At 36.5% G+C, this 22,867-nt stretch overlaps 1 protein-coding gene across 2 annotated transcripts; it reads right to left on the bottom strand.

The window, feature by feature from the left end:
- Positions 1-938: 938 nt before the first annotated feature.
- On the bottom strand, positions 939-22,867 carry LOC137932690 (triokinase/FMN cyclase-like). 2 transcript variants are annotated; one of them, XM_068776332.1, is made up of 15 exons: positions 22,779-22,867; positions 17,314-17,463; positions 15,826-15,889; positions 14,808-14,918; positions 13,395-13,483; positions 12,247-12,336; positions 11,792-11,909; positions 11,080-11,207; positions 9,923-10,040; positions 8,103-8,335; positions 5,802-5,964; positions 4,843-4,990; positions 4,330-4,429; positions 3,460-3,587; positions 939-2,106 (listed from the first exon to the last, which is right to left on the bottom strand). In XM_068776332.1, exons 2-15 carry the CDS (start codon positions 17,452-17,454, stop codon positions 1,992-1,994), a joined length of 1,746 nt encoding a protein of 581 aa, XP_068632433.1. In that variant the 5' UTR covers positions 17,455-17,463; positions 22,779-22,867; the 3' UTR covers positions 939-1,991. The 2 variants fall into 2 exon arrangements, with proteins under 2 accessions (XP_068632433.1, XP_068632431.1); XM_068776330.1 differs by lacking the exon at positions 22,779-22,867 and adding an exon at positions 19,714-19,797 and having other exon boundaries at positions 940-2,106.

Consider the following 22,867-nt stretch of genomic DNA (forward strand, 5'->3'; position numbering starts at 1 on the left):
ATAAACATATCATCGGAAATAAACACGCTATGTACAATAAATATATTTAAAAGTACCCACAAGTTACTATATCGCAGTATTGTAATGCGATAAATTTTAATCCTAACATTGTAGAGTGTAGAGGGGAAATGTTGGTGATATTGACCTAATAAAAATATTTGTTGGCATGTTCTTTTATTTATAACACACTTCCTTAAAATAAATGTGATCAAGAAGGAGTTGCGTCTATTCTACCATTATATATACCTAAGACACACCGTCCAGCTTGGCAAGTCCAAAAAGATTACTCGCAGATCCCGTCTGGTCAACATTCAGAAAGTTCCATTCTGTTTAAATTACTACAATGTCTGAAGAAGGAGGTCTCTGACCAGACGTGGTCTCTTACTATTGGTCTTATAAGAAGGCTCGGGTCGAGATCGAATCAGAAATTCGCGGAAAAATCAAGATTGGTAGCTTGAAGAAATGCTCGTTTGAAGTTGCGGTGGTTTGGATTGAAAGGTTCTGAAAGGAAAGCGTGGGTAGGTACACCAATAGATGGAGCAACGACATAGTCAAGGTCGCTGAGAGTAATCGTATCGATCTTTGGGGAAAGCCTATACCCTGCAGTGGACGTCTATCAGCTGAATAATAGATGATATTTTTTGTAATACAAAAATGGAAATTAAATTATGTTTTAAAGGTACCTTCTGATTGTACGGAATATCTCCTGCTTTTACGAAATATCTACGGCTTTTACGGAGTATCTCCTGCCTTTACGGAATAGCTCCTGCTTTTACGGAATATCTCCTGCTTTTACGGAATATCTCCTGCTTTTACGAAATATTTGCTACTTTTACGGAATATTTCCTGCTTTTACGGAATATCTTCTGCATTTACTAAAAAGTTGTTTATGATGTTGTTATTTTGTACAGCTATTTAGAATTCCTTGAAGATTCTCAGAGCCATTACATTTTTTTGGCCAAAAATAAATGAAAAATAATTAAATTCATTGTGTATTTAATATATATTAAATGTAATATAAAAAACTAAATATAAAAGTTTAAAATAATCTCATAATTCAATTAATGAGCAATATAATTTTAATTATACATAATAGTCTATGGATGTTGGCGAAAAGCTGCACCGTATAATAATATTAAGGTTTTAAAAATATTCACAAATGTCTTGTATATGTATCAATGCGAAATGAACTTAATTACCTCGGACTATAAAGTTAAAGATAGCTCGTACGTCATTTATCTAATGAACTTACAATACCCGGCGATAAATATTGCACATCGACCTTGAAACCTGAAACTATTGTTTTTTGGAAAGGATGTAACATATTTTCATTCATAGTTAAGGACCTATACATCTACAACATCCGAAAGAGACAGTCGGATAATTTCGGCTTCGTAGAGCGCTATCTCTGTCACACGAAATAAAGTGGGACAGTGATAATGTTCTATGATGCCGAAATTGGCCTATTGTCTCTTTCCAGAGGTCGATATGCAAAATTTATCGCCGGGTACTATAAATGTTTTAGCAATTGTTTTTCTGAACGGAAAGCGCGACGCAAAATATACCTAATAAGCATCTGCTATAAAGTTGACAATGACTTGTAGTCCGAATGCAAACCACCGCGTTCTTGTACTAACAAGTTTGATTGTATACGTGTCGATGCAAAACGCACCTAAATACCACAGACTATAAATTTATAGATGGCCACATATGTGCAATGCAAAATACTCCTTATTGTTATACCGTACGGTTCAACTTGATGCAGGGACAACCCAGGATAGAGTGGCCTGGCGCAAATTGATAAGGAGACTCGACCCCAAATAAAGGGAAGGAAGAAGAAGAAGAAGAGTTATACCGTACGGTTGAAAGTCGCTCGTTTAAATTTTATGTTTTCGGCGGTTTCTTGATAATGTAAAATGTATCTTATAAGCGTCTACTACAAAGTTTAAAATGGCTTGTATCTAGATATTTCATTGCAATATAAAATACACCTAATAAGCATCAGCAATAAAGTTGAGAATAGCTTGTAGCCAGATAGCTGCAGCTCGTGCGCCTGCGTCTTCGTCTTGTACGTACTCGCTGGATACATACGACGCACGTCCGGCCCTGTGTGAAAAAATAACAAGACATTTAAGTAAATGTAGAAATTAGAATAATACAGGGTGATTGATTATAGATGTAAAAGCTTTAAAGGGGTACAGTACCCGGCAAAAAATATTGCACATCGACCTTTGGAAAGAGACAGTCGGCTAATTTCGGCTTCGTAGAACGTTATCTCTGTCGCACGAAATACAAACAGTCCGGTATCTATCAGGAGCTGTTAAAACAAGTATAGTTTGCTTCTTTTTTTAACAATATTTCTTATAAGTGGTGACTTAAAGTTGGAATAAAATTAAATAAAAAAAACATGTTCACATTATGTTTACGTATTTCATTGTTTAGAAAAATTAAAACTGAACGTAATAAACGCCATTATACCTATTGTTAAAATGAGACATTGTAATAAGAATAATAATAATTCTAATTCTCCGTTATTTGCATTTTACCATATCATTTTTGTTTGGGTATATTTTATACAAAGAATAAAAATAATTATCAAAAGTAGCAAATGATACTTGTTTTAACAGCTCCTAATAGATACCGGACTGTTTGTATTTCGTGCGACAGAGATAATGCTCTACGAAGCCGAAATTAGCCGACTGTCTCTTTCCAAAGGTCGATGTGCAATATTTATCGCCGGGTATTGTAGGTGTATAGGTCGATAACTATGAATTAAAATATGTTACATCCTTTCCAAAAAACAATGGTTTCAGAAATTATAGATAAAGTAAGAAAAAGTGTTTTTAAAATTCGGATTACTACTTATTAAAATTAGTTATTTTTTACTATCTGTTCCTGTGGACTATATCCTGCTAGAAGTTATTGGCCCCTCGCAATCCAAAAGAAAAAAATAATGTTGTATATGTCAGAGTGGTCAATTGAAACAAACCGTTAGAAATAAATTTATAGCTTTTATACCTGTATTTATACCAGGGTAATTGGGCCCTGTTTATAATTTTAAGCTATGATAAGAAATAGTTTATGGAAATCAGCTTGTTCTTGGTGCAAACCAATGGTCGAATATTCACTATTCGGGCATAACATCCTTAACAACGCGAAATACCTCAGTATTTTCAGTACGGTCTTTACTTCATTTCGTCACCTGATAATGTATCAGCCGAAAAACTCCACCTTCTCAAGAACTTCCTTCCTTATTTTATCTTCTCGCATGCCGCTGCAGTGAAAGATGCAATAAACCAACGCGCAATATAGCCCTAATAACTTTATTGACTTAATTGCACGTTTTTAATTTCGCGCCGTCAGCCCCGACTGGCTCGATCGTAAAATTCGTCATATGTTCCCGGCAATCTTTGTGTTGGAGTTTTGAGCGGGCGTACTTAGTACGACATATAGTATTACCTAGCTGTCATATCAGCGGTGGAACGACAGCCAGTTTCCGCAGCGTCTGCAGTCCTCAGGAGAAGAGTCTTCAGATCTTGCTCCAAGTTGTCTCTGAAGGCGGCCGCTGCGGTATGTAGAGTGTCCAGCTAGAACAATATGCCAAATATCGTATCTTCATCGTCATAATCATAGAAATCTGATCGGAAAAGTAAATTGTTTTCTGAACAGCGGATCACGTGATATTAAGTGGTCAGATGTTAAACTTTAACTAATCTCGATTTTCTAAATGGCTAATTAATTGAGAAACACTAAGGAGAGGGCAATTTTGGTTGTACGTTCATACAAATACATAATACGTACATAGTACGTTCACTATACATAGTATGTTCATACAATTAAATTTTGGTTGTACGTTCATACATATACTATACACCCACATGTATACTTATATAAATATATATATATATATATATATATATATATATATATATATATATATATATGTATATACACTTAAACATGCATACAATTACTATATATACAATAATACTTATATATACACATATACATAATCTTTCAATATTATTTTCGAGAAGGCAGAAGAACCAAGGTCTCCGAAGTGGGTTTAAGAATTGCTCGTCTGGCAGTAGGCGGGGCACATTGCTCGTCCAACTGATCACCATTGGGGCCAAAATATTTTCAAGAGGTGATGACATGACGCAGCGTGGGTCGACTTCCAGCAGTTGGAACGATGGCATAGGGTCGACGAGGCCAGGCCATCGCGGTTATATTTGTGTGAGGCAGCAAAAGAAGATTGTTCTAAACTAGCTACCTCTTAAAACATTTAGTGTCAAATTCCCAGTGCAATAGCATACTGTTTTGGCTTACCATAGTTCTGTCACCAGGCTCTGCCCCACCATATTTAGTGATGGCGGCCATTCCATTCTCCCATGCTGACAACCAGCTGGCTGGAGTGTTGGATGTCGCACTGAAATAATACAGTACAATCACTTTTTTATTTTGTTTCGAAAAACAAACAGTTGTATAACTGACTCTGTGTTTGGAACTAAGCGGTGTAACATAACTCCTGAAGATGCCCCGTGGAGGGGTGAAACACGTGTTGAGTGATTTGGCGGTGGCGGTTGTGTGTTTCGCATTGTCTGCCGCATACGCATTTATCGGGCGGTGCACTTTGTTGCATGACTACCACTGCATTTGCGGAAGTGGCTAAATATTGGTCCTTTTCTTACTTAGGATGGACTTCCGCAAGGTAACGCCTAATTCCATTAAATATAAATAAAATTAGATATTGAAAAATTTTGTCAAACAAGTTAGTTTCTGTTCCGCGATGATGCATTTGAAAATTGTTCACCCGTAATATATTAGTGATGAATAAGATACCTTCCAATTGACAGGGAGGCGGCCGCTAATCCCAGGCTGTAGATGCCGCCGGAAGTGCCTCCCATATCCGTTTCCGCCATCTCCGCGAGCTGCCACAACAAGTTTGACGGGTATTCGACTGACGCCGTCTTCAAATACGACAGCGTCGCTGATAAAGATTTACAAATACTTTTAAAGTTCAAGCTAACAATAAGTAATGTTGATCTCTAAGTTGAGATGGACAAGGCTTTGCAGAAAGGTAGTGAAAAAGTCCATTGCTAGAAACAAAAGCAATGATCAACATAAAATAAAGTGTCCGGTAAATTCCGACTACAAGAAAACATAACTTGAATGATAATAAGAGTAAGATCAATTCTACGCGTCATTGACTAAGTATATGTAAAAATTTTAAATATAGAAAACAATATACTATTATGCGTAATAAAAACCAATGTAATGAGGAATGTAGATGAGGAATAAAAGGAGACGTGAAGAATAAAAGATTTAGTGAAGCACGTGAGGAAAATAAAGAAAGAATTTGTAAAGAAAGAACAATAAGATATGAAAAAAAATTATACCCACATTGCAACGTCATTGCCCCACATATAAGGGAAACGACTATAAAAAATATGTAACATAACAAGGAGAGGAGAAGGTTAAAGTCAGATTTTCTCTGCGAGACTCATAATTGAGGTAATACGACGATCTAGCTTGAACAATTGCACGTCTGAAGTAGTATTGGGTACGAGCAGGTAAACGTGGTGTAGATAGGCCCCTTCATCAAGTGGATCGACGACATGGATCATGGGAATTGATTCAGGTAATGGGAATTCGCTAGATGCAAGCAGCGTCAGACTGGTGTTCGTGATGATCTATCTGGGAGACCCATGCCTTGCAGTAGGCGTCCAAAGGCTGATAAGAACACACATCGAATAAATATCACTATAGTTAAGATAATTACATTTTTATGTAACACTAACCGAGGGCAAACTTCTTTAGTGTAATTCCACAGTCGCCATCCCCGCATCCAGAGTCAAGACGGTTGAGGAGTTGCTCGTTCTCCACTAGTCGCTGGGCAGCAGCGGATAGGCTTCCACGTAAGATCTCCTGCTCCTTGAAGCCGAGGATTGGTCCTGATAGCGTCTGATAATAGAATAAACACCACGTATTAGGTTTTAATATTCTATTTGTAAAAATATTTCACAGTTACATTTGACACACTACTAAAATTTTAGTGATATTACTAAATTGTTTAGGTTATGGATACCTGTTTTATTTATTAATGTACACCAGCAGTACACATAAGTGAAAAGTACATTAAAAGTTACTGTATAAATAATGGTTTTGTAATGTGTTCCTATATAGATGATACAACATTAAAATTTTATTATATACTCGTACAATATTGTAGAAAGGAAAATCAGACAACATCAAATTAAAAGCAAAAATTTGAAAAGAAAAATGATCGCTCTGGAAACATCTGGCTTACGATTGGAAACCAAATGAGGTCTTAATTTAAAAACTTCTTAGTTAGCTCTTGGTTTAAAAAATAAAATTTTGTTATTAAGATGTTTTGTAAAGACTATAAAAACCGCGAAAGATATCGCTGTTTCAGTAAGGGCCTTTTTTTTCTTCTATCAGATCATCTATCTTCTTTTAATTCTCTTTTAACCTTTAACTATGGACGTCATTTTTTTGTCACACTACCATGGACGCGCGGTCTCTCGGACCGCTATGTTCTGAAGTCCAAATATTACGTAAATATTAATTTTATTTGTACACTTTTGTAATTATTGTTTTTTAGGTATATTGAAATTAAATAATTTCGAGGCTTTTAATCAATCTTTCTTTATTTGTAAATAAAATAAAGCATTCTAACAATTAAAGGCACTTATTGGCATACATTTACTAGAGATCAATTTTAGGACGAAAAACTCGAATGAATTAAACTTATTCGAAAAAATAACAATCAAAACGATAAATTTAAGGTCTAACCTAATATAAAAACGAATAAAAGTCTACTCAAATTAAAATACAAAATTTTTGACATTGGTCCAATTGTTTAAAATTATTGGCAGTCCTTGCACAAGGGTTTGGAACACTGTAAATATATGACCTGCCTACAACTTATACAAGTGTAATTGGACTTTCTTTTTAGTTTTGGTGGACAAAGACGACATGTTTTTCGCTTTAATGAATCACTCTCCTGGCTAGGGGGGGTTCATCGAGGAGCATATCTGCCCCTAATAAAAATCGCCTCATTGTCATTTTCAATTCGTTTGAAATATTTGGTTTTATTGCTCGTCTTTGCATATGCGGAACGACTAAAGATCGTGCTATTTTTTTTAGGAATACTCCACTTTCTATTTTTTGTCTCTGGTGCTTATTGTGTAGTACATGAGCATTTATACCTCACAAGTCAAGAATGCGATAAAAATTAGCATAGGCCATCTTCTCGTTCAATATTCATTGACATTTTGAATGAAAATAACATAAAACAATCAAATTAAACAAAATCTCCGTTTATATTATTTAAGCAGGAAACGTGGACGTGCGGTCCGACAGACCGCGGTTAAAGTATAAAGTAAAATAACTCAGCTAATTTGTGGCCTCCGTCACAACCTCTCATCTCAACATACGTTTCGGCACTAAAACTAAAGTTACTGAGAGTATTAAACGCGGGGAGCAATGGGAAAGGGGTAAACACAAAAATTATAAACTGCAAGCGGTCTGTGAGACCGCGCGTCCACAGTTAAAGGTTAACATCATCATCATTTTAGTCGTATCACGTCCACTGCTGAAGACGGGTAGAAAACAAGTTGAAGCATCTTCTGATGACTTTGTCATGGTCGTCTACCTTGCGTGTGGACATTTTACGCTATATTTGTTGGTCTCTGATCTCCACTTGGCAAGTTAACGGCCATAAAGTTTTATTCTACCGTATAGATGATCTTTTAGACACTTCCTTCACATTCGCCACTCTTACTCGCCACACTTATTGTGTCAGATGCACAAAACCGAACTGTATTCCTAGAATAAGTTATTTATTTAATTTACCGATAAATATGCGATCGTAACAAACACATTGTAGTAGCACATCTCTAGCGTCATATCCCTGCCATATAATCGAAGGAAGTCGGTCATCTTCAACAACAACTTTATCTTTGGTGCCGAGCGCACAGAAAAAGTGTTTTGCCTATGAAGATCATTCCTCAACAAAACGGTCAATTTAGTCTGGTATCCAGCGATCTATGGAACATTTAATATCAAAAGAACCCAACCTTAATTCCATCAGTTTGCAGCAAACTATCATCATCTCCGTGGTCATCCTCTTCCCTCTTCGAAGCCAGACCTCCAGTCCATCCTAGAGCTTCTGTGGGAGAGTCCAGTAGTTCCAGCCACAGGTCGCCGTGCTCTTTGGTCAGATGCAAAAGGCAGATCTGGAAGCCGTGCATCTCAAGCGAAGTCTTCAGATGTCCCGCGAAGATTCTTTCCACTCTTATCTTCTTTGATTCTGAAGGAGTCATCAAATTTTTTGTGATAAAAACCAGTAATATCTTAGAACTGGACTTTGGGACCCTGTTAGGTACTAAACCAATATTTTTCAACCTTTATATGCTATACCCCACTATAGCCTTTCTAAAATATTTACGCCTATGTATCAAATACATATTTAATATTAAAGCGAAAGGGTTAAACTCGTGTCAAGTCCACTTTCAAATTTGCCACCTTACGATTGATTTGCGTGGGCCCCACGTTGAGAAACACTGTGCTAGACTTTATTTAAGGCGAAAGATAGCAAAGCCTCTTCCAACTTGTTCAATCCAGTTTTATTTTTCGAAAGAACATCAGCGTGATGTTAGCATACTTTTTAAATACTTAAGCTGTTCTTTCGGTTTACTTTTTATTTCAGCGCCATGACATAGCTACGAACTTTTATAATAATGTTTCGAATTAAATTCCAATAAGGTTCTTGTATTTTTAATTATTTTTACTAATTATTTGTGAGAAGCCGTGCTGCCATCTGAGTGTTGTTTCCTTTGAGACATTTGACAATATATTTGCCCGCTTGGTCACAGAAAGAAACAAACCATGGCCACCACGTCACGTCTTATCTCATTGCTGCCTCCGAACCTAGTCTTCCACCTTTCCAGGGTGACTGTGTTCGATAGGTTAGAGTTTTTTTTTATAATCAGACTGGGCGGTGATTTTCGGACTTATTCGTCATATAGTCCGCTAATTTATTAAACACTAGTGTATACGAGCTGTTTCTCATACAAAACTAATATAACCTGAACTGTCCGTTAGATTTGACGGTGATCGTGTAACTTTTTCATTTTATCTAATAGATTCAGACGTTAGTTTGCGGAAGTCCATCCTAAGTAAGAAAAGGACTAATATATAGCTACTTCCGCTATGTAGCAGTAGTCGTGCAATGAAATGCACCGCCCGCCAGCCCGCTGATAAATACGCATGCTGCAAACAATGCGAATTACACAACTACCAATTTTAAATCACTCAACACGTGTTTCACCTCTCCACGGGGCATCCTCAGGAGTAATGTTACACCGATTAGTGCCAAACACACACTCGTTAAAATGTGGTATAAAATGTGATAAAAATGTAAACGAAAAGAAATAAAGATAAAATGTAACATGTAATGAGGGAGGAATGAAAGGTCACAAAATAAAAGGGAAAGACAGCAGAAATGTGGCATGAAAGAATGGATTGAAATAATATGTGAATAACGAAAGGAGAGAATGGAAATAATAAATATGTGAAAAAATAAATTGCCCGTAAAGTCCCTGTCCCACCAAAGATAGAGGGGAGGAGGCAAAGGAGGCCCCCAATAGCGGGGGCCATAAAAAAAAACACACACACACACACACTCGTTGGCACTAATCAGTGTAACATTACGAATGCAATTGCACGACTACTGCTACATAGGAGAAGTAGTTATTTATTAGTCCTTTTCTTACTTTTTCATTTTACGTCAGGAAAATGCTTTCGCCTTCCTGTTCTAGTGAGGTTCTACCTACGACTCGTACCGACTTGTGGTATATACCAATATATCATAATTCAGATTTAGTGTTAAACTCACCTAGATAATCCTTGGCTTCAGCGCTAATAATGTTCATCTCCAAGACCGACGTTCCGCCCAGATTATTGATGGTGACCACCACTCTGTCACCAGCATTCAGCTTAAGATTATCTATTACCTTCAGACAAATAAATTTAATATATATTTATATATATGTAACAGTAGTAGTGTATGTATTTGTATGTATGTACACCCTAAACTGCCCTCTTCGTGTTTCTCATCTCCATCCAAAGGTTGTTTGGTAGAGATCTCCTTGTGAGATTAGACCGCCACTTGTACTTTTATATAAATTGTTTCTTTTTTTAATTATCATCAGTATAGTGTAAATAAATAAATAAAAATTAACGTTTCTAAATAGACAAGGATATTACGATGCACCTTGTTTTCAAGATATTCAAGGAAATAAGTCCATTTGTCAGGAGACGCTCTAAAGCTATCTGAACAGTCTCATAAAATAAAGCCTATGAACCAATTTACGTTCAATCTTGTTGTTCCTTATTTTCAGAAAGCATTTAGTATAGGTGACACTGAATGCTTTCAAAAACATACTGGATAGGTTCTTGAATCTGTGGAACATATACATGTAACAACTATATATCTGCTACACCTAATGCTTCATCAAATGCCTTATAAAATCCAAACCTAAAAATTCCGGTAAACATGAAATTTAAATCTACTATCATACCGGGTTTAGGATCATTTCGATGACTTTCTTGTCCAAGTCAAATATTATAGAAATGCTAATGGATAAACGGTATTTATTTATGTCCAAAAATAATGATATGAATGTAAAATGCCCGTGAAACATCATCATTATATCAACCGATAGACGATCATTGCAAGGAAGGACTATACCTTCCCCAAAGGTAACCATCACAACCGGTCTTGCGCAGTAAGAATCTGACACTGCCTGGGCCTTCCATTTCCAAGCATCCTATGTAGGATTTCCCCCCTCTGTCTAGAAATTGTAAACAGAAATACATAGGCTCTGACTATATAAGAGGAAATTTTTTAAAACTAGTTTAAAAAAAAACCGCTCTCGCGCCAGCCGCATCCAACGAGTTCCATTGTTTGCAGGCGTTGCCTGGGTAAGTTCATAATAGGTCGATCGATGACATATTTAAAGTCTTACCAGTAAATATGGAATAACGGTCTACCTGATCTAGAATCATTTTGACGACTTCTTTAGCTGTGCCCAGCTTCATTTTCTTGATGCCAGCTTCACCGTGCACTCCTGCACCGAGTTCCATCTCGTTATCGCTTATTTCGAATAACGGAGGTTGACCTACAAAAGGACCATTTTAGTCTTTTGTATTTTTTTAAGGTTTTCATATTTTAAGCTTTTCGTCACAATTTGTGTGCTTAAACAACGACACAATTTCTAAGACCGAGAGACGAACGAACCCGATTATTCTAGATGGAATCATTACCTGAATCTCTTCCACTACCAACTTCTTCTTCCAGTGCTAACGCCTTCCAAAGTGATAGAAATGTTAGCCTAACTAAAGTAAATTTCACAACCTCATCGTCGCTTTACGATAGCCAACAGATGTCGTTGGAAACAAGATCGTATCATACGCTAATCCCAGATCAAAGCAGATAGAAGCCTTGCTGGAATTGCTATGCTGGCTGGCTTCTCGTAGCTCTAATGCATTCCAAAGTGGTAGAACTGAAGGTTATAGCAATCGGTCAAATCAAGGTTCGGTTCTCTCGGGCGCTCTAGTCTAAATGCTCAACTCTCAAATCGCAAATCAAGCCGTGGTCTTCCAGCTAGAGGGATTGCCAGCCTTAAAGAAAAGTCAGAAAAAACATGAAGTGAAGGACATTGATGTATGAGGGACGGTGACGAGGAAAGACAATAAATCTTACCAGGTAAAGAACAAGCGGTCAGACAAACACCGAGGGTGGCCATGCGCTTGTTGGCTTCCAACACCATGTCCCGAATGCTCAGCAAGTCGTATCCCCTTTGAGACATGGCCCCGCATAACTAAAACACACAAAACACTGACGCAATTAAATATTATTTTTAAGTCGCCCTAAAAAAGATTTCATCAGAAAAAACATTGGAAATGTTTGATTTTTCTCATCAATAAATTGTAATAACAAGTACTGACAATGGTAGATGGGTCAGATACGTAGAAAGATGAACAAGACATAGCTGGCAATTAACGAAGAGTTTAATTTAATCATTTGCTGTTTGCGTACTTAGTTTTATTTCAACAGACAATAGACGGACTTTGAAAGGAACGTAGTCAAAGTTGTAGACCGCGTTAGCTTATGACGAAAAACCACAGAAACTTCTAGCATAACATGAATAAACGTACCTTATAGAAGATAACTTCCCCCACCATGCTTCGGCCGCCTGTCTTATTGTGGCTAGAAGCGACATCCTCTCCAACTATCAATCCTTCAACCTTGAAGTATACAGAATTTTTTTTAATAACTTCTCATTTACCACACGTGGATTTATAAAACAAACATTGACTAGATCAGGAATCAGTTTAATCTTTTGACATATCTTTTCCTGATCATTAAAACTGCTGCCTTCATGCAAACCTTGACGAATATTATCTTTCTTTTAAAACATACACTTTTAAGAAGGCTTAGTAGTTAGTAAGTCACTCAAAGAACAATAAACAGAACTATACCAAGAGTTTCGATGCAAAATTGGATCAGAAAAAGAGATCTACAGAAGAACCAAGGTTGTAAGAAATGGCAGTGGGCAACCGTTGGCCGTTAGGGCGAAAAGGCAGGTTTGTAGTGGCGATCACAAGCCGGTAGACGCGACGTGGATAGTCTAGTCCCATTGTCAAAACACCCAGATCTACTACGTGTTTTGACAGTGCAGTGCAAGACCGGTAATTGCGATCATTTAAGAGAGACCTATATCTTGCAATGGGCGTCTATAGGCTGAAAAAATGATGAAGAAGTAAACACCACGGGTCGACAAGCGCAATATAGATCTGCTTTATTAAATTTTTAACGGAATCAGGCGTTACTCAGTGTTTGGCACTAATCGGTATAACATAACTCCCGAAGATGCCCCGTGGAGGGGTGAAACTCGTGTTGAGTGATTTGGCGGTAGCAGTTGTGTGATTCGCATTGTTTGCCGCATACACATTTATGAGCGGGCTGGCGGGCGGTGCACTTTGTTGCACGACTACCACTGCATGTGCGGAAGTGGCTAAATATTGGTCCTTTTCTTGCTTTATTAAGTTCATCGGATCTATGTCCAGCTGTGGACGTCTATAGTTGAAATGATGACGAATAATGATTTTTTTTTTCGGAAAAAAAATCCACTATACGATAAAGAGCTTTTATGTAATAATACAGCTTTCAAGTGTGTTTGTGAAAGCCATCACAATCGTCATCAGGTCTATTTCTAGCAATGGACGCCCCACACCTGAAATGGTGATGAATATGAGACGTAAGAAATAAAAAGTACAAAAAGAATGTCTGTATTTTCTTTTACCTTCATACCGGCAATTTTTGCTTTCTCTATTGCTTTTCCGAAGTTAAGTCTGTCCCCGGTATAGTTTCCAAGGATAACGATGACTCCGCCTGAAACAGTAACAATAATCACCATTACACCATCTTTACGGGACTGGTGGAGTAGGCCCAATGTAAAAACGAACGGCTTTTAGCGCTTGTTTACAATAGTACCAAGATACGGATATTGAAGGTCGTTGTTTAACTTCCTGCGATGTGATTTGCAAGTCCTGGTTTTGTCTCGAAGGTAAATCCATCATGGGATACTCTTCGGTTGTGAAGGCAATGAAATGATACAGACACAGGCCGCTTCCAACCGATTCTATTGGATCTCTCTGGAAGAGGCCTATGTCCAACAGTGGATTTGTTGAACTTGAAATAATGGTGATGGTGATATAAAAAGAAATGTCAAGATTTATCAAACTGTTAACTTCATTTATGACGATATTTACTACCATTGTTTATTCCAGTGCTCCACAACCTTTTCTCATCTACGGCACATTAAAATCTTTCCTAGAATTTCGGGGTACACCGAAAGTTAAATTCGGGAGAAAAGTGAACGTGGCGTGCCAATGTGTCTCAAATACAATATATGTATAGAGAAAAATTGTAAAATTAAAATTATTTATCAAAAGTCGTTGGCACCATTTGATTTACAGTTAGTTATAGTTAAGATGTCTAAAAGATTTACTAGTCAAAACTGCAACTATTGTAAATCGTCTTATGTTCTCAAAAATCTTAAAACGATACATATTATGCCGGGCAGTCATTGTAAATCCCTTTGCATAGCTTCATAGTTTCAAAAGCGGTGATCTATTGCCTGAAAATCTCAGAGTAGAACTGCAGCCCTCTTCCTTGCGCCATTTCCCCGATGCTGTAGATCGTGCCGTCTATAATTTTGTTGTCTTGTCTTTTGGGATGTTTATCTCTCTGTTCCGGTTCTCCGCGATTTGTACGACCCTAGAAACTTTTGAATTGAGAATGGGGCGAATTTGATCAAACTAGCTTATTGGTCAAAACTCCTTTGGTCTCAGTCATAAGTAATAGAGACGCGAAGATGATTTGCTTGCTAGCTACCATGAAGTCAGGACATACGTGCATTGGATCACTACGAATCAGTCCAGGTCCAAGTTAAAGATATTGGAGGAGGGTGTGGTATAACCTCATCTGACATCCACGTCTTCTGCTGCGTATAAGAACAACTGATGTTCTCTTTCTCTCTGTCAACACATTCTTCTTTTGCATCGTTACTAAAATATGCAGGCCTATATTTACTCCTTATCGAAACTTTCGTTTAGATTTTTAGGTTCTGGAGTTGAGACCAGTTATAAATTCAGTCTTCGGAAGATTCTAGATGCAGGTCGCTTCCGTCACTGAAATGATGATGAAAGCTTACCTGAGTTATACTTGTGTAGATGAGCGATTCCATACAGCACGTGTCCGGTGGGTGGTGATGCAAACACACCACCAGCGACCGCGCCATCCAACATCCCAGATCCCACTAGACCTACAAGATGGTACATTTGATACTGATCGAAATTGACAATAATTACATTAAGTTCATGCAGAGTAAAATTTTGTTTCAGTCATCAAGATGGCGACCAATCCGAATCCTCAAATTGCGTTGTGTGTACATATATATTTTCTCGAAGTACCTACATATTTAATCAAATAAAAGTTAGTACTTTAAAAATGGCTTGTATTATCAAGGAGCTTTGGCCATCCTAGACTAAAGATTTTATTATAACATATATACACTACCACTACACTTAAAAATATTTGTGGTGGCCATGTTAACTGTTCGGAACTGTTATCTGAGGTAAACTTTCGAATTCCTGCAGCAAGAACGCGTTCTAGATCTCTTTTTTTATCAACGGCTAAAACAAATATCGGTAAACCTGCACCATTATACAGGATATGTGACCTCCACAATTCATATATTAGTGATATTATATATTTTCGTGCTCTCTCGTATCTTTTAAAAGACAATTTCGTTCGAAATTATTGAATACACACTATGAAATTTAAACCTCATTGGAACATGACGGCTTGCTGTGACTCGTAATTATTGCGGTGTGATCTGCAGAACGCGCTGGATCTTTGATCCCTGTTTATTAATGTTTTTCTTTGTTTTGTCATTGTTTGATTTTAAATCATTAAATGTTCTTAGTGAGATAGTTATAAGGTAACGATTGTAACTAATTTTATATTTCTAAGTTTGTACTTTCTTATTGCCTTTTGTTACTGTTATCTCCAATAAAGTAAATAAATATAAGATTAATATAATCGCAATGTGGACACAATGCCATCTAGTGACATTATTTTTGTATATGACATTAAACTCTTGCCATTCGGGATAAAAAAGATGACAGATTAGAGTAATTAGTTAATAATTTAGGATTTGAATTCCCCACCTGCAGCAAAAGGCTCATGTCCGGAACCTCCTCCGCCGAGGATGGCCACTCTTCCGGAGTCGGACTGCGAATGAAAAGTTTCGTAAAGTTTTGAAAAGAAAAAGGCATTTGAAATAAGAGAAAGGAGTAACATATTTATCTTTATATTTAGTGTTCCGATCAAAAACAAAGACCAGATAAAACTTACCCTATGCTCTGATATTTTTTTAAATACATCATTAAATTTAAAAGGAAAGTTTACACTTTAATACTACAATATAATACTTTAAAACAACTATATTATCTAATGAAATCAGGCGTTACCTCGCGGAAGTCCATCCCAAGCAAGAAAAGGACCAATATTAGCCACTTCCGCACATGCAGACTCTGTGTTTGGCACTAATCGGTGTAACATAACTCCTGAAGATGCCCCGTGGAGGGGTGAAACACGTGTTAAGTAATTTGGCGGTGGCGGTTGTGTGATTCGCATTGTTTGCCGCATACGCATTTATCAGCGGGCTAGCGGGCGGTGCATTTTATTGCACGACTACCACTGGATGTGCGGAAGTGGCTAAATATTGGTCCTTTTCTTGCTTAACTATATTATCTTTTCCTTTTTGCTATTTTGGATATCATTTTACCCAATCAAAAAGTAAGATGAAATTGTCATTTAAAATACCCGGACTTTAGGAAGACAGATAATTTTTTCCCTGTGTTGGTAGAACTGTCTATAACATTTCCCAAACGTCTGTTTGTTAAAAGTTGTAATATCATTTCGTTCAATCCAAACAATTTTAACCCTTTCCACTCCAAGGCTGTTATGTAGCATCGATAAAATTTAATTGAATTATAGTATCTTGCAATTCTAGAATATGTTTCATTCATTCGTGATTCAAACATTTTAGGAACAAAAATCTTTCCTGTTTTAATATTTTCCGCAAAAAGAAGTATTGCACTATGTCGAGTATCACTCGACAGTGGAGCTTGTGGAACAAAATCAGTGTCGAGTGACACTCGACATTGGAGTGGAAAGGGTTAAAAGATATTTTGTGGTTCAAGTCTCGATTGTTCGATGAAACTCTACTCATATCGTTCCGCAACCAACGTATTCGCCTGATTTGGCTCCTTGTGGCTTCTAGCTATTCAGAAAACTCAATAGACCAATGCGGGGATGCCATTTTGACACAATTGAGGAGATAAAAGCAAACCGTAGCAGTTCTTGAAGGGTATAGCGGAAAAGGAGTATTTCGACTGAAAAAAGCGTTTTATCGGGTTTTAGCGGGATCACTTTGAAGGAGATGAAATTTATTTGGAAGAATAAATAATGATTTTACATTTTATAAACAAATTAAACTTACTTTTTGATCATAGCTTTATATTATTTACCCACTAACAAAAGTAAAAACAACAAGCCTAATAATAAACAATCACAATATTTGATTTCTTTAAATCGTTATTCCGTTACCCCTTAGTATATTTATAAAAAAGATATGGTGATAGAGATTTTACCTTCGTCCTCAAGGTGATCACCCTGTGTTTGGGATGTAAACGCAGGTTGGGATAAATCGCCACCACGCCTCGCAAGTTATCATCAACACACGATTCCGGACTGTTTATCAACTTCTTCGTCACCGGTTTTCGCGAAGTCATTGTGCAGATCTGTAACCAAAATATCAACCATCGGGACGGTATATATAGGTCAGGGGTGACCAAACTTCGGCTCGCGAACCACATGTAGCTCTTTGAACGATTATTTTTGGCTCCGATTGATTGTCGAATTATTTCAATATTTAAACTTATATAACCTATATCAGCTTCTGGTATATCGAAACAAATTACTGGTGTTAATAATTATTATTATTATTCCAGCGAAATCCAAACACCGATCATAATTACCTAACCGGTGTCTTAAGTGCCATTAGGAGTGCTGTCATATACGCGTGCCATTATTTAGGTTTTAATAATTTAAGTAAATATAAATTTTGTAAAAAAACATTCTTTTGCGAGACTCGCAAAAAAATTAAATTTCCAAAATTGGCTCGAATTATGATATAGCGTGGCCACCCCTGACAGTAGTCGTCAATATATGACTTTAAAATAATTTAACCACGTTTAATTGTTTTATATCTATATTTTATAATAAATTATGATAATACATTGATAAGGATTTATATAGGGTTAGAAAACAGAGAGTAAAAACTTTAAAGATGTGAATGTATATATCATTTGCTGAAAAATCAGTGGTATATTCACCATTTTTACACCTATTTCGAAACATAATAATAAATGAAGGGTATACAATTAATAAGAAGTGATCATGAATAAATGTTCACTTCCTTTTTTTGTTCTACTTTTCCCCCAAAGATGGTCATGATGAGCGGTCTTGCACTGCATTCAGTGATTTACTCGCAACTTTAAATATGTCTTCGATCTACCTAATGGGGGTGGGGATATATCGATGCCGCGTCTACCGACCCCTGGTCGCCAATCTAGAGGTAAATATGTTTTAAATAGTTTAGTATATATTTTTTTATTCTTATCTATAATTAATTTTTACTCACTTCGGACCGGAACTCATTACAAAAAAATAGATTGCGATGGTATGGCCACATTCAACGAAAACCAGATGACCATGTGGTAAAAACTGCCTTAAGCCTCCCAGAATTCCCAAGAGGGAGAGGGCGTCCAAAAGCTACGTGGTGGTCTAATATCGGAAAGGAACTGGAAACCCTTCAACTTGATGCAGAGACAACCCAGGATAGAATGGCCTGGCGCAAATTGATAAGGAGACCCGACCACAAATAAGGTAATAGGGAAAAGGGAAAAGGGAAAGAAGAAGAAGACTCACTTCGGATCTCATTGAAAGATCAGAGTGGCTCAATGATCCAAGGATACAGCTGTCGCGAGTACTGTAGGAGATTGAATCAGGAACGAGGAGATCCGATGAACGAATGTAACCGATATAGCCCGGCGTATTGACAGGTTATAGTGGCAGTTGGTAGGGTGATAGTCAAAATAATAATTATGATGCATAATTAATTATACATCTAACACACAGACGCTATCATCAAATCAGTACGAATGCTAGATTGTCTGTTTTGATAAACCTAGTTTAAAATATTTGAATAAAGCAAGTTTTTGATACACGAACGCTCATGAGCAAAGTATAAGCTATCTCTAAAGATCGATATAATAACTGTTTCTGCGCTACCCCCTTCTACTTGATTTACTTAAGGATATCCACGCCGCGTCTACCTACTAGTAGTACCTATTCAAGAACCTTCCGGCATCAGGAGCCCTTGGTTACCAGCGGTATGACCCGCTCACGTCAAATTCAGACGAGCAATTCTTCGAACGTCATTCATCACGTAATTCTTCTAAAAAATTATAATCAATCATTTGTTTTAAAGATTACAAAACATCACTTAAGTTATACAACACCCTTATCGCGTTAATTAAAAATAAACATACAGATAAGTGGCCAATCGCATTTAAACAAATCAATCGACAAATGACAGTTAACATACTTTTTTTCTTAATTTTAATGGTTTAAGATATTTCTACACTGCCATTCGACTTTTAAAAAATTATTGTCATAAAATATTTAAAAGAAAAACTGTTAAATTTATCTACCTCAATTTTGAATGGGAATAGAAATATTTTCACTGCCACTCAAAGATAATAATAAAAAGTAAAGATTTTGATCTTGATATAAAATGTTTATTATTTGCATCGTAATTTATTTATTGATTCAACAGAAATTGATATATTAGATGATTAATCAACGCATTAAAATACCAATAATAAAAAGAAATATTTTACTTTTAAATTAATGCGCAGTTCCGTACCTTAACAAATGATAATTGTTTTCTTTTTTCAAAAATACATAATAACAATCATATATATTACCTTTATATCTTTATTGCTGTGAAATTAGCGAGGTAATCAACACATCACTCAAAACAACAAGGCGCGACTGGCCACAAAGAATGTTTATTGAAAGCATAATCTTATCAAATGTTACGCTCGTTTCGGCTCCATAGAGTTTAAAGTTGACGACCCTCATTTAAGATATAACAAACGTATTTACATTTCTAAATAACTATAATTATTTTTTAAAACACAATTCCTAAATCTTTATTTATTTATTTTTGTTTTTATTACTTTAGTATAATTTGAAATTATACTCGACAGAGATTAGCGTTCGTGTCTTTATTTTCACAATTACATGTAATATTTCCGTAATTTTTTTACTTTGCTGCCTGTGTTTATTAAGCTAACTTACTGTTTCCTTTTGAACTATTTCCTAACTTGAATCTTAACTTAGTTATTATTTAAACATTGGTGTCTTGTTTGTTTTCCGCCCTAACAATGTCTTGTAAAAAGGAATGTAAAAAATATATAAAGAGAAGCGAAAATATTGAATTGTAAAATACCTTGTTCCTTCCAAGATAAAGATGAAAAAGAGTTCCCCGATAACGGAGGCCATTAAAATACGATTTCTAATTTTGAAAATTACGGTTCATGTGTCCACTTCCTTATCCTTACTCCATATTGTTGTCTCCAGGTTGTGCGTCAGTATCTGTACGTTGGTTGATGGTTTTACTACATCGATGAATCTTGCGATCGCATCTTGAATCTCATTCGTGTAATACACGCACTAGTTCGTGTATAATTTTTTATTTTAAATTAATTAAAAGTGACAAAATGAATTTCACTGAATACAGGTTGCGCTACACACCGTGTCAATTTTTGAGAAAGGCCTATACGAGTGGACCTCTATCGACATATATGATTAATATGTAACGTTGGAGTTAAGTTTAATATGTTTTCATAATTATAATTCAGAAATAAAGAACTTTAGCTGTTTTTCGTTTCTCAAACGCACCCGCGAATAAGTGACACGTTGTGTCGATATTTGTTAACGTGATGTCTTGTTTGACTTACGCAGTAATTTGAAATACGTCGCCTGTGAACAAGACAATTGTTCTGCCTTCACTTTAATTGTGCCGTCGGTAGGAATTCTAGACTTAGCTATTGGAGAATTTAATGGAATCAGGCGTTACCTTGCAAAAGTCCATCCTAAGTAAGAAAAGGACCAATATTTTTTTAATATTTTTTTAGAATACTCTATGTTTGGCACTAATCGGTGTAACATAACTCCTGAAGATGCCCCGTGGAGGGATGAAACACGTGTTGAGTAATTTGACGGTGGCGGTTGTGTGATTCGCGTTGTTTGCCGCATACGCATTTATCAGCGGGCTGGCGGGCGGTGCATTTCATTGCACGACTACCACTGCATGTGCGGAAGTGGCTAAATATTGGTCTTTTTCTTACTATTGAAGAATTGTTTGTACTACTGTGATATAAAGTCATATAAAACTCCCGGAGATTACGAAGTCTGATAGGACTTTCTATAATATTTGCCAAGAGTCTGTTAGTCAAGAGTTGGAATATCATTTGGCTCAGTCCAAACCACGAGGGGGTAGATCCCTCACTAGATGGACTGGCGACATATGTAAAGTTGTCTGAAGTTATTGGATATGGCCAGCGAAAGATCAGTCATCGCTGAGATCTTTGTGGGAGACCTGTGTCTTACAGTGGACTTCTATCAGCTGAAAAGAAGAATTAAAAAAAGAAGTAACCACTAATAACGAACCGCAACACTATTAATAAATTATGTACCCTTCATTTATTATTATGATTGGAAATAGGTGTAAAATCTTATAAAAGTGTGAATATACCACTGATTTGTCAGCAAATGAGATATACATTTACGTCTTTGAACTTTTTACTCTCTATTATCAAACATCTTTCATAAACCCCTTTAAATGTATCGAGAATACTATAGAAAGTTTACTTTGATTCATCAGTTTTTAATTTCGTGTGTAGTAAACATTTACAGTACCCGGCGATAAATATTGCACATCGACCATTGGAAAGAGACAATCGGCTAATTTCGACACACACTACCTATGTGACGTTTTGTCAGACGTGCGACAGAGATAACGCTCTACGAAGCCGAAATTAGCCGATTGTATCTTTCCAAAGTTCGATGCGATACTCATTATTTACTTTGATTAGTTTATGATTTTACATACCATACTTCACTGTCTTTGCCAAAAAGTGTCCGATTACATTATTTTTACTATTACGAAGTGTTCCTATATATTTAACAGACCCTTAGCTCCTGGTATTAACTTACTCTTCTCTCTCTTACCTCGACGCTTAACTAAACTACCTTGAGGCTAAATTAGCAGATAAAAATCTGGATGTATTGAATAAAGTCAAGCAATATTTTACACCTGTAAAGTTGCTTATCAAGCACAGGTCAGGACATGTATGGAATTCCTCTGTCACCTTTGACATGTCATAAATATCGGCTTATAGCTTCTGACTTCGTAGAAAGGCGTGAGGTTCGACTTATAGGTGATAATCAGTTAGTTCCTAAGATACTTTGAACAGCCTTGAACATCAGCGAGTAGGGAATCTGACAATTTTTTCTTCACACACTTCACAACCTTATCCTACCATCTCGGTTTCTCTATAAGATGAGAAGGAAGGAAGAATATCCTTGGAGGCGTACCAAGACTTTGACTCAAAGTTTATGATCCGTACAGTCCGAGTATGGAACGATCTAGCTTCCTTATTCTCCGAGAACTATAATCCAGGTCTCTTTAGGGTGAACAGTGAAAGAGTAAACAGGTGCCTACTGAGTCTGCGTGCTTCATCTTCAACCACATCATAGCTTTCCAGCAGACGAGTTTTTGGACAAACGCGGTCAAGTTTAGGTCTACATTTAGTACTTTAGTTTATTTATTTTTTCTAAAATTATATCAGCTCTAAGACCTCCATTGCTGAAGTTAGGAATCCTTTATCCTTTTTTTAGGATTTGAATCGAATCCAGGGCCAACGGACGACCTTCACAAGGTCATATGTTTCATATAATTACTAAATAATATTCTAGTACATACCTTTTCAATTAGTCAAAACAATTATCGTTCCAACTCGTTAAACCATAGATAAAAAATAAATTGTTTTTTTTTTTGTCATAAACTGCCAA

Source organism: Battus philenor, unplaced genomic scaffold (assembly GCF_028537555.1).
Source record: "Battus philenor isolate CCGP_79_NKW_IND1 unplaced genomic scaffold, ilBatPhil1.0.hap1 SCAF_12, whole genome shotgun sequence".
In the NCBI taxonomy this organism is placed as follows: domain Eukaryota; kingdom Metazoa; phylum Arthropoda; class Insecta; order Lepidoptera; family Papilionidae; genus Battus; species Battus philenor.